Below are 15,216 nucleotides of genomic sequence, written 5' to 3' on the forward strand. Positions count from 1 at the left end.
GGAGATGGGGAGTGGCTGAGGACTCTAGATTCATGGACTAAGAAGAGAAGGACTAAGAACTGGTGGCCAGGAGCAGACTTGCAGAATGTGCCCTTTGGAAATGTAAATTATTATATATGCCTGAGTGGGTTTTTTGTTTGTGTTTTAAAAAAAGCTAAAGTGGATAGAGAGAAATACTTTTAATTGATGGTATATGGGGGAGGGATTATAATGAATATAATGAAACAAGTTATATGAATTGTTGAATATGAAACTGATGATGTGCCCTGTAAACTTTCACTCAATCCACAATAAAAACCTTAAATTTTAAAAAAATAATAAAAATAATGGATGAACTTTGAAAATCTTCAAAGTTAAAAAATGATACAAAAAAAAACACACATTGTATAAATTAACTTACTGTATATGTAATATTCAGAATAGGTAAAGCCATAAATAACAGAAAGTAAATTAGCAATTGTCCTGGTGTGGCTCTATAGGAAAAGCACAGGACTATTAACCACAAGATCGGTGATCCAAATCCACCAGTCACTCCTTGAAAACTCTATACAGGGTTGCTGAGTTGGAACCAATTTGATGACACTTAACAACAACAATGAGAAGTTACAAATTTTAGTGTGTGTTTTTTTTCGGTCTGGGAAGATCCTCAGTGAGATTGACTGACACAGTGGCAGCCACATAGCAACAGTTGTGAGGATGACACAGGACCAGGCAGTGTGTCATTGTTTTGTACATAAAATCTCTATAAGTCAGAACCAACTGGATGGCACCAAACAACAAAGCCTACTTACAGAGTGGCATCATCATCTATCTAATTTTAGATTTTTTTCATCATTCCAGAAAGAAACTCCATTTCTGTTGTTGTTGTTATCATTGTTGTTGTTATGTGCCATCAACTCTACTCATAATGACCATGTATAGCGTTTCTGAGGAGCATCTGGTGGGTTTGAACCACCTACTTTGTTCTTACTAATTCAGTACTTCCCTTAGAGCCCCACACCAGGACTCCGAATTTTGTAACTTAGAAGAGTGAGTTTTATGGTTTGTGAATTGTATCTTAATAAGCCTGTTAATAAGGGAAAGAAAGGTTTTCAACATATTATGCCCAATTGCATTTAAACACACTGTGCCATTTAGATTTCTATTTTGTGTGCTTCCGAAGGTTTCAAGGTCTCCTTCCCATCTTGGATACATTCCTTTGAATAAAGGGTTCTTTATCTTTGTCATTCTTAAAAGGTAGTTCCTGGAATGGAACACCATACTGTATTCCAAATATAACAGAATTTGCTAAGACCAAAGAAGGACCATCACTCTCCACTGCAGAGATTCAGTTTGTATTTTTACCATCTCCTGTGGTCATTTTTGGCAGTGCATCACATTGTTGAATAAAGGCTTTGATTTATAACATTTGGGCCTGCCTTTTCTCTAACTAGTCAGTAAGCTCCTTGTTGCAACAAAAAAATATCTCAAGCTTTGCCATGCCTTTTACATAAATGATGCTCTGCAAATATTTATAGATGGTCTGTGAACACAACCCTTAAAAAGACACACAGGAATACTCACCTCAGAGTGAGAGAGCTGAAGTGTGCAGATGCTGTCCTGGGATTTGGTACATGGTGACTCTTCAATCAAATATTCCACAAAGTAACCAGGGCCAGACACCCACTGTTATGAAACAAGAGTTGAAAGAGAAAAAAATAATCAAACCTTCCCATGCAGGGACATGATCCAGGTTTGGAGACACTGTATTTATAGAAACCAAGTATACCGAATATCAGGCTCAACACATGCAAGTCTTCACACTGATCAAATGATGTTTTATGATTTGTTAAGTAGAAAATATAATCATCATTTGTTCCTTTTTTTAGAATTTGAATGGGCCTTAAATTCTTGTCCTTTGGGAGTTCTTTTTTTTTTTTTTTTCCTACCTTCACTAGAATTGTTTTTTGGATACATTTTTCTCCATTTGATAGAGATCACAACACAATTCAAATACTAATGAGATATGAAACAAAAATTTATTTGCTAAATGGTCATCTTGTGGTCAACCAGATATAAGAATGTACCAGGAAATAGTGGACCTGAGTAGAGACCCCACGGAGACAATGAGTTCGTTACCCTTCTTGCTCTAAAGCCAGTGAAGGTACAATTGAATCTCAGGACTCTTATGGAAATACCAGAGAATAACTCAGAAACTAAAGCATGATATCATGTACTTCAGGTCTGCCAAGCAAGAAGAGACTATAGAGAAAAAGGGTCTTCTAGTATTAAGAAGAGAGCCTTGGTATTCTATTCTTAGTTTAAGAATCTCTAACAACCAGTGTGAGACATTTCTTATTTGTTAAGTAGTCTGGGTATTTTAGTCTACATACCTGCTGGGAAAATCTGGTAATTTTGACAAAAGAATACTGCTTTGAGGGGCTCTCACTGTTGAATTTTGCAAGACTCTCAGTGACAGCTTGCAAAGCTTCAGAACTTGACAATTTAGTGGGAAATGGGCAGTCAGGGCACATTGTGTTCATCTGTCTTCGTGAAACTGTTGAAGTCAAAAGAGACACGTTTAAAAACAAAGTTACTTACTGAGTTTCAATCCTACAAATCATATGACCACAACAAAGCAAAGATGAACAAAATAAAGTTAACACAGTGTTGGTAAGGATGGGGTGAGAAAGGCAGTATTTCTGGACAGCAAGTTACTTTTCTATGTGTTATTTTCATAATTCAAATCAAAACAAATATAGCTGACCTTATTCAAGTTTGTTTACACTAGAAGTTTTATTTAATAGCACGTTGTTGTTAAGTGCCATCAAGTTGATTCTGGCTCACAATGACCATAATACAAGGAAACATTGCCCAGTCCTGAACCATTCTCACAGTTGTTGTGTTTGAGCCCATTGTTGCTACCACTGTATGAATACACTTCATTGGGGGTCTTCCACGTTTTCAATGACTTTACCAAGCATGGTGTCCTTCTTCAGGGCCTGGTCTTTCCTAATAACATGTCTAAAGTATGAGAGATGAAATCTCACCATCCTGGCTTCTAAGGAGCATTCTGGTTGTAGTACTTCCAACAAATATTTGTTTGTTCTTCTGAAAGTCCATGGTATGTGTAAGATTCTTCTCCAACAGCATAATTCAAATACATCAATTCTTCGATCATCTTCCTCATTCATTGTTGAACTTTCACATGCGCATGAAACCATTGAAAATGCCATGGCTTGGCTTGTTGCTGTTATTAAGTGCCATCGAGTCAGTTCCAACTCATAGGAACCCTGTTAGGGTTTCTGAGGAGCGACTGGTGAGCTTGAACCACCGAGTTTGCGGTTCAAACTGACTTTGCAGTCCAGCACATTAACCCACAGTGCCATACCAGGATAGGTGAACCCTAATCCTCAAATTGATAACATCACAGAGCATACTGATAGGATTTTGTTTTCCTCAAAGAGGTCAGCATTTTCCATCATCATTGCATCTGTAAAACAGACTGAGTGCCTTACAAGATTGTTGTTGTTATTAAGTGCCATCAAGTTGGTTCCGACTCATAGCAACCCTGTATAGGATTTCCAAGGAGCGAATGGTGAGTTTGAACCACTGACCTTGTGGTTCAAACCAACTTTGCAGTCCCACACTTATCGTACAGCACACACCAGGACTAACTCAGATGTAAAGATTGAAGATTCTGATAAATGTTCAGAAAATAGTGAAGCATCCATTGAATGGGATGTAGACTTGGTGTAGACAGGAAAATAATGGCAGATAGAGCTAGAAAGGGAGTCTGGGGACCATTTGCAGACACTAAGTCATTATGACTGACTAAAAATTTAGGGTTTGATGAGGAACACATGGGGATTTTGAAGATTATTTGGGAAGATTAACTGTGAGAAGCAGAGTAGTATAGGATGAATTTCAGATGGGAGGATAATATTGAAAATATTAAGAATTTGACCTGGGATAAATTTGAGAGAAAACCTATATACTCTTGTCATAGTCCTGCTCAATGGATTTTCTCCATCATTTATCAAAGTGAACTGAATCAAAGTGATCTCTTACCTGGGCGAAGTGTACAGTTATAGGCAAGCAAATAGAGAACTCTTCTTGGTTTATTAATATAAAACATTGCTTTGCATTGACCATAAACCTGGAATCAAACAAACATATTTTTGTCAGTGGGTTTTTAAAATAAGAAACAAATGAAATTTGGAGATTTTTTTTTTTAAGTCAGCTAAAATTTAAGACCTAATTTTGGATGGGAGAAAATGATAACTGATCATCAAGCTTGTTTCATCTTCATTCCTGTGACGCAGGTAGACTATACCTCCAGTCTTCCTCACAGTTAGGTGTGACGTAGCAAAACTGAGTTCTGACCAAAGGAAGATGAGCAGAAGTGATGGGTACCATTTCATGTCTGGCTCATGAAGGTCTCCCATGTGTTATCTATTCTCTCTGCTCACTCTCTTTCATAGCTTGAGGCAGATAAGCATGCACTCATAAGGGCCACATGAGGGTGGCAGAGTCTAGATAAAGCCAAAGGTGCAAGGAATCTGTATCTCCAAATCATCCCTTGAAGGGAAGGTTAGCTCCTGGTCAGGAACTCTTATTTTGAAATTTGAGTGAGAAATAAACCTCTTTCATGATGGCTTCATTACACAACTTTTAGTTTGTTACTCATTATGCAGCATTTAAATTTGTAATTCGTTTCCACCTTAAGAAATATCATTCTCAAGAGGGTATATAGACTGCTTTTCAAAATCAGAACTGTACAATTTGACAAATTTGGTTCAATGACTAGAAGAAGACATCTTGGTCAAATAGTTTACTTGTAAACACTTTAATCAGCATCTGGGACCCATCTTCTAAAGTTTCATATCAGCCAACAAAAATAAGCTCAGGATAGTTGAATAGTGTTTTCAAGCATCTTTTAGACTCATCTTAAAATAATCCTTCTTGAGATACTTTTGATTCTGTGATTTAGGAAAGTAATTTTCTTTCATGCAACTCATGGAGCTCCCAAACTGTGATCTTACCCCAGATTTATTACAATAAAACAACACAAAATGAAAAGCTCTCCTTCCACTGTTTCTACGGAGCTCTGGTAGCATAGTGGTTATGAGTCCAGCTGGTCACCTAAAGGTCAGCAGTTTGAAACTACCAGTCATTTCACTGGAGAAAGAGGAGGCTTTCTGCTCCATAAAGTGTTACAGCCTTGGAGACCCTATGCAGGGTCGCCACGAGTCAGAACCCTCTCCATGGCACATAACCACCACCACCACCACCATTGTGTCTACTGTTGCTTGTTAAGTGCCATTGAGTCAATTCCAACTCATGGTGACCCTGTATAGGGTTTCCAAGGCTATAAATCTTTACAGCAGCCTTATCTTTCTCCCACAGAGTGGCTGTTGGATTTCAACCACTAACCTTGTGTTTAGTAGTCCAGTGCTAATCCTACAGCACTACCAGAGTTTCTACTGTTGTTGTTGTTAAGTGCCATTGAATCGGTTCCAACTTACAGTAAACCTGTATAGAGTTTCTGAGGAGTGGTGGCTGGTGGGTTTGAACTGCTGACCTTGTGGTTGGCAGTCCAGTGCTTATCCTACACACCACACCAGTCTTAAACACACCTTAAATACACATTCACTTCTTCTCCTTAGATCCCTTTTCACATTTTAAATGCTCATCAGAAGTCTGCTGAAGGATCCTGGAGGTAGATGAGTTGGATTCACCAAACAATTTTTGGATAACTGCAATTTGGATCTCTGTGACTACAGTGGGAATTTAGAATTCCCTCTATTTTGTGGCACTTTGTTCTCTCTATGGCATTAGAACCACATAGTCACTCTGACTAGATTATAATGAGATTCTGAGGAGACACACTGAAATGATAACAAACACTGAGCAAGCTTCACTCCATAGGAAGAGGACAATCTAGCTTCTCTCTCTAGAGCCACAGAGAACCAGAACTTACCGATTCATGCAGGAGCCTCTTACCACAGTCCTTCCATGACTTCTTGGTGAGCACATGGCAGGAGGTCTCCAACACATCCAGAGTGAGATAGTACAGGGATCCTGGCTCATCCTGTGGGACAGAGTGAAGAAATGCACCGCATCCTCCATGAAACAGAAGCCCCTGAAAACCTGCTTGATGGCAGAGCCAAAGGACCCTTCAAAGCTTTGAAGAGTCTATGAGAGTGACTAAATACTGGACAAGTGTTATTGTCCTGGGTAGTCCTTATTCTTAATAACAACAGAAGCATTTTAACACATGTGGCAAGGTACAACAGTACTTTCTCTCCTGGGTTTACAATCTGGCAACCACTTGCCACTCTGTGTCCCACCCCTTGTACAGCTTCTGCAGACACATGCTCCAGAGGGACCCCACTTGCCTCTCTGTATTCCCAGACATCGCTGACTCGATTGAGGCTTAGCACGTAGCCATCTTTTCTGTCCTTGTTGATGTCCTGCAGGGCAAAGTCTGCAACAGCCAGCACATCCGAGTCATTGCAGCCCCGAGAAAGGAGACGTAAGGGGCCTAAGGTCTGCGCAGGTACAGACCTGGCGCCACAGCAAGAAACTAGGACACAGAGCACCAGGGGCAGGAGCAAACCCATCCTGTGGGGAACAAGGCCGGGATAGTCAGGCTGCAGAACTACAGGGTCAGACTGGACTGCAGAACTTTTAAAGGCAGACTTGAGCAGTTTTGTAATCATAATCTGAACTATTGACCAAGAATTAAAGTGTAATGTTCCAATTTATCACCTTGAATTCATGGTGTATGCCTTTTAGTCAGTACTTTGATAGGATTTGCCAATATTTGTAACCTTAGATCACTGAGCAAGCTCACACTGATGTGTGTATAAACAAATTTCAACTGTAATACTGTAGAATAAGCACTGGACTGCAAGGTCAGTTTGAACCACAAGATTACTTTGAGCAAGGTCAGCGATTCAAATTTACCAGTTAGTCCTTGGAAAGTCAATACAGGGTTGCTATGAGTAGAAACCAACTCGTCAGCACTTAATAACAAACACCACAACACTTTCCCAAGAAATCCCAATGAACATGTGGTCAAGGCTCCTAGGAGGTCATGATGGATTCCAGTTCAGGTCTAGTCTTTACCTGAATGAGAATGTGCAGGACTGTTACCATCTTCCCTACCTCTCCTAGCACCTTCCCTTCAGCCAATCTCCTTGGTCACATTAATGCTGTCTCAGGCACGGAACAAGGGGTCACATGTCCCACTGGTGGTCATTGAGTTTAGTGTTCCTGGCTGACCCCACAGTTACCATTTCTCATTTCATCAGGAAAGAAGTATCCTCAAGTCCTTAGTTACCTATAAAAGACACAGGTGGAATTCCTAAAGCACTCTGAGCATCTGGCTAGAAAATGTTCTATCTTACCTCCTTTATGTTGTTTAAATCTACTTCCACTAAGCATACAACCCAGGAAACCCTATGGGGCAGTTCTACTTTGTCCTATAACATTGCTATAAGTTGACATCAACTGTATGGCACACAACCATGGGCTATTAAAATAGCCCTTTGGTTATAACTGATTGGAATAGCTAAAATGGGGCTAGAACTTGCCCATTGAAAGAAGCTTCCTACGGAGCCTTTTCATTGCATAAGACCCTAGGTGGAATCCTGATCCCCATCCAGAATCTTCTGAGGTGGGAAATTTCCACTTGAAAAGACAGCCTGGAGCAGCTAGAGGAACAGAAGATACTTTTTGAAAGATCAGCAGGAACAATCAAAAACAATAATGGCAGTCTGATTGACTACTACAAGAACAAGCAAGTTGTTCACCAGGAAGCCATCAAGGTAAACAATCAAGTCCCCTCAGAGAAAACCCCCTTCCAAGACTGAAACACAAAAGGAATACATGAGCAGACATGTAATCTTGCTGGTGACCACATTGGTCTACCGATAAGGGGAAGTGGGGGAAAAAACAATGAAGGTGTGAGCTAAGTCCAAACACATTCAATAGACTCCTGTCAACTTGGATTTCAACCTGGGTAGCCAGCAGTATAGCAGGACCTGGGGACTCCTGAGCCCATGGACAGGGACATAGTCCGAGAGAACTAGAGTGGAGAGTGAAGCATCTAGCTGATGTGAAGTGAGGGGAGATGCACAAGAATGCCCACACTTGCAGATAGTACCCATTTTACCTAGCTTCAATGGCTGGATGATCAGAATTTGACTAGAGGAAGAAAGAGAGGAAAAGGAGTGTAATCCACTATAATTTGATGAACTTGACTTATACTTATGGATGTAGTAGTTTAAAAGACGTAACGAATCTTTACAGCAAGAATCATTCCCACCCCCTCTGTACACAGGGTTGACAGGGATGGGCAACTTAGACACTGGCTACCCAAAAGGGGGGTGGCAAAAAAAGGCATGAAGTGACTGGCTTACAAGCTTTCAAGAGGGAGCTTAGTTTCAGAGGGTGCGGGGGAAGGTAGAATCTTCACTGAGTGGTTTCGAACTTGTCTAGATGGGACTGGTAAAAGGAAATGGGGATACGACTCTTGTGGTTCAATAGTGAATAATTGCTCTCAGAACTGATTGTGAATGCTGCAAATGTAAAGGTAGACATTTTGTAACAAAAGGAAGGGAGTGGTTGATCTTGCAATCCCAGAGTGGAGGACCCTGGGACCATCAAGGGAGAAGAGCAGAGTGCAGGACCTTATCCCAGAGGAGCAGCGATGCCAGAGATGGAGGCAGAGACAATGATGTGGAGCGATGGAGTGGCTGGGGATTCTAGACTCAAGGAGGGAGAGGGGTTATGTGCTGATGGCTGAGGAGCAGGCTTGCCAGGTGTACCCTTTGATTGTTTGAATGGTTATATATCCCTGAGTGCTGTGGTGTACATCCAAAAAAAAAAACAAACAAAAACAGAGGGATTGGAAGCAAATGCTGTTGAATGATGATGCATGATGCATGGAGGGGATTGAAATCATTGCAATGAAATGAAATTCGGTAGGATGAATGTAAAAATGATACTCTCCCATGTAAACTATCACTCAATTCACAATAAAAACTTATTTAGAAAAAATATATATATAGGTCTTTGGGTAACACAAACATTTTGCAGTTGACTACTGACATAAAGTTGGCGGTTCTAACCCACCCAGAAGCTCCTCTGAAGAAAGGCCTGGTGATTTGCTTCTGTAAAGATTGTTGCTGGTAGTGGTTGCCGTCAAGTAGAGTCTGACTTGTGGTGAGCACATGTGTTACAGTGTAGTAGGGTTTTCTCAGGTGTTAATCTTAATGGAGGGAAAGCCTTTCTTTTGTGGGGCCACTGGGTAGACTCGAAACACCACCATTTAGGTTAGCATCTGAATTTTTTTTCCTATATTAAACTTATAGAATCATACATAAAACCCAAATCTGAAGATCTCAGCTCTCACCTTCATTTGTCTCTTTGAGCTGAGTGAGATATAGGTACTGTTTACAAACAGACAATAGTATCGGGAAAATTGGTAATGGCAACAAGATGTTCAAATTCTGGAGTACAGTAGACTGTACTCCAGAATTTAGCTTCAGTAAATGAGCACACAAATGTTCATTGGGCTTGTGCTAATAGACAAACAGAAGTCTAGACCTGAAGCTGATGGACACAGAAATGGAAAGGGTCCAGAAAATGGAAATGGTCCAGCATTTGAGGAGATATATGGTAGACGGAGGTGAAGGCCATTAGTGCAACTCAAGAGAAAGGTAGGAAACAGAAAACAAACTCAGATTCAAAGAGAATACAGGAAATACTGACAGGAAAAAAAAAGCAGACATTGACCCAGATGCCTAGGTTCAGCCTTTAGCTGTGTGACCTGGGATAAATGGTATAAGCATCTGAAGCCTCGTTTCCTCATCTGTGAAATGGGGGTTAGAGTCAGGCAATTGTTAAGAGCCTTCCTTCACGTTAGTGAAGGAACTCTTGCCTTCTCTTTAACTGGCATCATTCCATTTCCAGGAGGGCCTTAAATCCTGTAAGATGGTACCTGGTCATCACCACCCAGGAATCAGATTTCAAACCAGTGTCCAGTTCTCTGAGTCCAGGCTCCTTCTAGGCTCATGAGGTCTGGGAGTCCCCAGAGAGGGTGGATGAAGAAGCTTGTTTTTGGAATCAGTCTTTAGAATCAATCCCTGCTACTTGCAGGGAGAGAACCTGAGATACTATGAATGTTCTCTAAAGTTTAGTTTCTTTTACCATAAAACAACAACACTCCCGGGATGTCCTCACATACATACACACATAGAGAATGGAAGGAACATATCCTTTTTTTCCAGAAGTCCCACCCAGGTATATACTTATATGTTCAGGTCCTGACACCCGAGGGAGAAGTGTTGGCATCAGCAGGCTTCAACTCAGACTCATCACCTTTCAAGTGCTCCGCAGTTATTAGACAGCAGAGGTCTAGCCCTTGGAAGCCTCATCTCTTTTCCTGTCAAAGGAAGACAGCACTGGTATCCAGAGCCTAAGATTGCTGTGAGGATGATCACAGAGTACTTCACATAGCAACTGGTGCACAGGATACCTTGGGACAATACCTTGCAGTCCTCACCTGTCTCACATCAGGTGGGTGACTGCTGTGGCCTCTTCCAGTCCCAGCAATAGGGAAATGGTCACACCTGAATGGATTTGCTGCTAGGTGAGCCAGATTAGGAGATTAGGGTAGGTTTTCTTTGAGTGAGGGTGGGGCCAGTCCTCACTGCCAGGCTTCATCCTGACACAGGTGTAATTCAGAACAGGTAGAGGTCAGACAGGTGAGGCAGTTGGAGCTGCAGAGTTGGGAGAAATGTAGTAGATGGGATTAAATTTGGGGGGTTAGAAATACCAGGGGATTCAAAACTTCATGGAAAAATTCCATGATCTTTTCATTTCATTTTCCACTAACTTTTTTAATCTTCTCATGTAAGTACCAAGTCTTGGTCTGAGAAGGGACGGCATGTACTCAGAAAAACCGTGTGACAGCCACATCTCAAAAGTATCTGGCTGTCTGTGCTCTTTAGAGATGGACCCTGCAGGTGGTTGGTCTGTTTCTCTTTTCCCATTGACTCCCTTTAGCTTTTCTTCCATAAACACTGAATGAACACCTACCCCATAGAATGCCAAGGCCTAGCACTATAAATAACAAGTAATATTAATGACTTTGCAATAGATACCTAGCCTTGTGCTAAACACGTCATGTTCCTTCTCATTAAAGGACCACAACCGGCTCAGGCTGTAGGTGCCATTATTATTCCTGTTGTACAGATGAGCAAAATGAGGAACAGAGAGGTTAAGTGGCTTGCATAAGGTCTCCACACCCAGGGTCTATACCCAGTTTATATGGCTTTAGACAGGAAGATACTGTTCTTGCTTTCAAGCAGTGTTGGTTTTGAGTGCTGTGGAGTCAGTTCTGACTCAAAGCTGACCTTACGGTTCAAACAGACCTTGCGGTCCAGTGCTTGTCCTACAGCACCACACAAGGACTTACTAGAAAAGCCACAGGTGGAGAAACTAGCTCTGTCGAAGAACTTAAGATAGGCTTCCTCGGGCAGGGGTAACATGCAGTCTGGAGTTTGACAGATGAATAGGAGGCTGGCTGGTGGCCAAAGTAGGTAAAGTGTCCAAAGGAGGAGTGGCAGGAGCAGTAAAAGTTAAAAAAAAAAAAAAAAAAATGAATTATATAATGAGCCTTCCATGTGCTCCCAATTGACCTTTCCAGCTCTACCCTCTCTGTTCCAGCCATTCAGTGTTCTCAAGGCTACCTTTTGGCACTCTGTCCTCAAGTCTTTCTGAAATATCCTAAATGTGAAACCTCTCTCCCTCACTGACTTTCATCAATCCTATTAGTCAATGTGTAAACATTTTAGAAAGTTAAGAGCATTTTTTTCATTATTAAACATATTCTTAGAGTAAATCTACCTCACAAAATCAAAAGTTCCTTCAGGAACTTCTATGATGTGGACTCAAATAAGCCCGAGTTCTAATCCCAGTTTATGTATACATAAAACTCATCCGAGAATCTTCTTAAAACGTAGACGCTGATTCAGTGCATCTGGAGTGGAAATGCAGATTCTCAGCAGTGGCTTGAATACCTGCTCTAAGAGAAGACAGGTAGGGTCTCCTAGCCCGTAACTCATACTCACAGTGGGGAATGAAGTTGAAGTTACCAGTGCTGAGTTATGAAGAGAGATTCAGAGCGTCTTGTCCACAGTCCTCCCAGGAAATAGCAGGTCATACACAGCCTTTCCTGAGGATCTGGAGTTTCTCAGGCCTGGGGACCAGCTCACACTGTCCCAACACACAAGTTAATGTCTTCTCAGCAGAGCTGGACAAACACTGACATGTTCTTCCTCTTCTAATCACCTTTTTATACCTTGTAAACAGACTGCCTTGTCAATTCAGTACACAGGGTTGAATTGCAGCCTTCATTAGCTGGATTTTAATACTGAGAATACACCCTGAGACCTGAATTAGAGGTGAGGCCTAAGCAAAAGGCTACATGTTAACCAGGCCATCCGTTGCTCGGACCTGGGTACTTCCCAAGTTACCTCCCGCAAACAAGCTAATTTACAGGGTGTGGTGGCCCTGCAGATGGCTTCCTTAATCCAGCTATTCCGGTTTTCACGCTCTTCACTCCCAAAGGATAGGTGTCTTCACTGTCAAGTTCCACCCTGACAGGCACTGCCTGTTTACTGACCAGAGAATGAACGGGGAATTAACACTGTGGAATGCCTATTGTGCCAAGCCCTGTGTTAAGTTATACACATAATCTGCACAAAGCCTGGTTGGGAGGTATTTTCAACCCACTTGTTAGTGTGTTATCCCAAAGTATGTGTCCTTTCCGATTGTCACGTGTAGTAACATCTGCTGAATTAGCAAAACCTTTGAGCAGACTGCATTCTCATCCTTCAGCTTTGGTAGTTTCTCTCAGTGGAAGCTCAGTTGCTATTTTTCTGGATTTGGTCTACATGTTGGAGTTTTAGGAGAAATAGGGGTCCCTGGGTGATACAACCTCAGGAGAAAGATGTAGCAGTCTGCTTCCCTAAGAATTTACACTCTTAGAAACCCTTTGGGGTTCAACTCAATGGCAATGGGTTTGTGTGTGTTTTTTTTTTCTGGTTGGGGTAGTAAAATGTCATGCTTGACTGCTAACCAAAAGGTTGGAGGTTCAAGTCCACCCAGAAGGGCCTCAGAAGAAAGGTCTGGTGATCTATTTCCAATAAACCAGCCATTAAAAACCATATGAAGCACAGGTCAGCTCTGACACATGTGGGTCACCATGAGTCGGAGTTTACTCGATGATAACTGGTTTTTAGATAAATAAAAGAATGTGAAGAAAAGTAAAGTTGACTGGAACAAGGAGAATGTGTGCCCAGTGGGAAGTCTCTCCATATCTTAATAGGGGAGTAGCATCTTTCTAGTAATAAATAAGAGAAAATGCTAAATAATGAAAATCACAGAAAAAAAACAAATGACTCAAAATTATTTTTAGAACACTTCTCTTAGTATAGTTTTGACTTTTAGAATCATGTTAATGTTTACATGTTCAAAACAATAATGTTAATTCAATAAATTTGGGTGGGGAAAGGAAGAAATACAGGCATACCTCGGAGATATTGTGAGTTTAGCTCCAGACCACTACAATAAAGCAAATATTGCAATAAAGTGAGTCACATGAATTTTTTTTGGTTTCCCAGTGCATATAAATATTATGCTTATGTCATACTATAGTCTGGGGAATGTGGTGACTCTGGATGCTAAGCAATGGACTGTGAACCACAAGATTGGTGGTTCGAGCCCACCAGCTACTCCACGGGAGAAAGATGAGACTTTCTGTTCCTGCAATGATTTAAAACCTTGGAAACCCTATACACGGTCACTATGAATTTGGAACAGACTCAACCAAACTTAACAACAACATACTATTGTTGTTTACTAAGTTTTTTTAAGTAAGTTTTATTAAGTCTACTAAGTTTTCAATTACATTATGCAAAAGTTTGCAATATTGTGAGAATTACTAAAATGTGGCACAGTTATGAAGTGAACACATACTATTGGGAAAATGGTGACAATGAAGACTTGCTTGGCATAAGGCTACCACAAAGTTTGAATTTGTAAAGCTCAGTGAAATAAAGTGCAAGATGAGGTGTACCTGTAAAATTGAATATAAAGAGAAACTAAAGAGTCTAACTGTGTTTTCAAGTACTGCTATAAACAATAAGACAAAAAAGAGAGGAAATCCGAGGAAATTTTGAACACAGTTCTTTGACTATTATCAGTCTAAAGAAAAAAAGAAATGCAAGCAAATTTGGACTCTACTTAGCAGATTTGCTTTTCCATATGGAATGGGTATAGTAGCAGTTTCAGAAACTATTTTGTGTGTTTTAATGTTGAACAAATAAGGAAATATACTGCTCTTTGCGGAACCAGGGTTCTCACTGTGGGAGAGAGTAAGAATGGGGGAAGACAAAGATAGCTGGTCTTGGATTGGAATTAAAGGCAGTGGTATAAATTCATATATATATTATTATTATTTAATTTTTATTACCCACTACTAGTTGGTCAGTTTGTCATACTATGGTGGCTTGCATATTGCTGTGATGCTAGAAGATATGCCACCAGTGTGATGGGACTTCAAAAAAGTTCATAGAAAATGGAATTCAAAGATAATGGAATTTTTCCATGAACTTTTTGATGCCCATTCATATTAGCAGGGTCACCCATGGTGGACAGGTTTCAGCAGAGCTTCCAGACTAAAACTAGAAGCAAAGACCTGGTGATCTACTTCCAAAAATTAGCCAATAAAAACTTCAAGGACAATGGATTACACAGTGACTGAAACAATGGGCTCCAACATAGAAATGGTTATGAGAATGCTTGGTGCAGGATAGAACAATGCTTTGTTCTTTTATACATAAGGGTGCTATGAGCTGATGCTACAGCAACTAAAAACACATGTATGGATATATAGAGAGATAGATAGATATGTATGTGTATATATGGTGGTGTTGTTATTAAGTACCATGGAAATTCATAGTGGCCCTGCACAGGGTTTCTGAGACTGTAAATCTTTTTTTTTTTTTTTTTTTTTTTAAGGTTTTTTATTGTGGATTGAGTGAAAGTTTACAGAGCATATCATCAGTTTCACATTCAACAATTCATATAACTTGTTTCATTACATTGATTTATAATCCCCTCCATATACCATCAGTTAAAAGTATTTCTCTCTATCCA

At 40.5% G+C, this 15,216-nt stretch overlaps 1 protein-coding gene across 1 annotated transcript in view; it reads right to left on the bottom strand.

Annotated features, from left to right (window-relative positions):
* The window catches only part of FETUB (fetuin B), a 12,862-nt gene extending 6,257 nt beyond the window's left edge, over positions 1-6,605 (bottom strand). Inside the window, exons 1-5 of the mRNA XM_006869744.1 lie at positions 6,372-6,605; positions 5,963-6,067; positions 4,051-4,138; positions 2,373-2,536; positions 1,564-1,665 (exon numbers count right to left, since the gene is read on the bottom strand). Coding sequence (XP_006869806.1) covers positions 1,564-1,665; positions 2,373-2,536; positions 4,051-4,138; positions 5,963-6,067; positions 6,372-6,605 — 693 coding nt within the window. The remainder of the gene's footprint in view (positions 1-1,563; positions 1,666-2,372; positions 2,537-4,050; positions 4,139-5,962; positions 6,068-6,371) is intronic.
* Between the last annotated feature and the right edge of the window lie 8,611 nt (positions 6,606-15,216).

This window comes from Chrysochloris asiatica, unplaced genomic scaffold (assembly GCF_000296735.1).
Source record: "Chrysochloris asiatica unplaced genomic scaffold, ChrAsi1.0 scaffold00135, whole genome shotgun sequence".
Classification (NCBI taxonomy): domain Eukaryota; kingdom Metazoa; phylum Chordata; class Mammalia; order Afrosoricida; family Chrysochloridae; genus Chrysochloris; species Chrysochloris asiatica.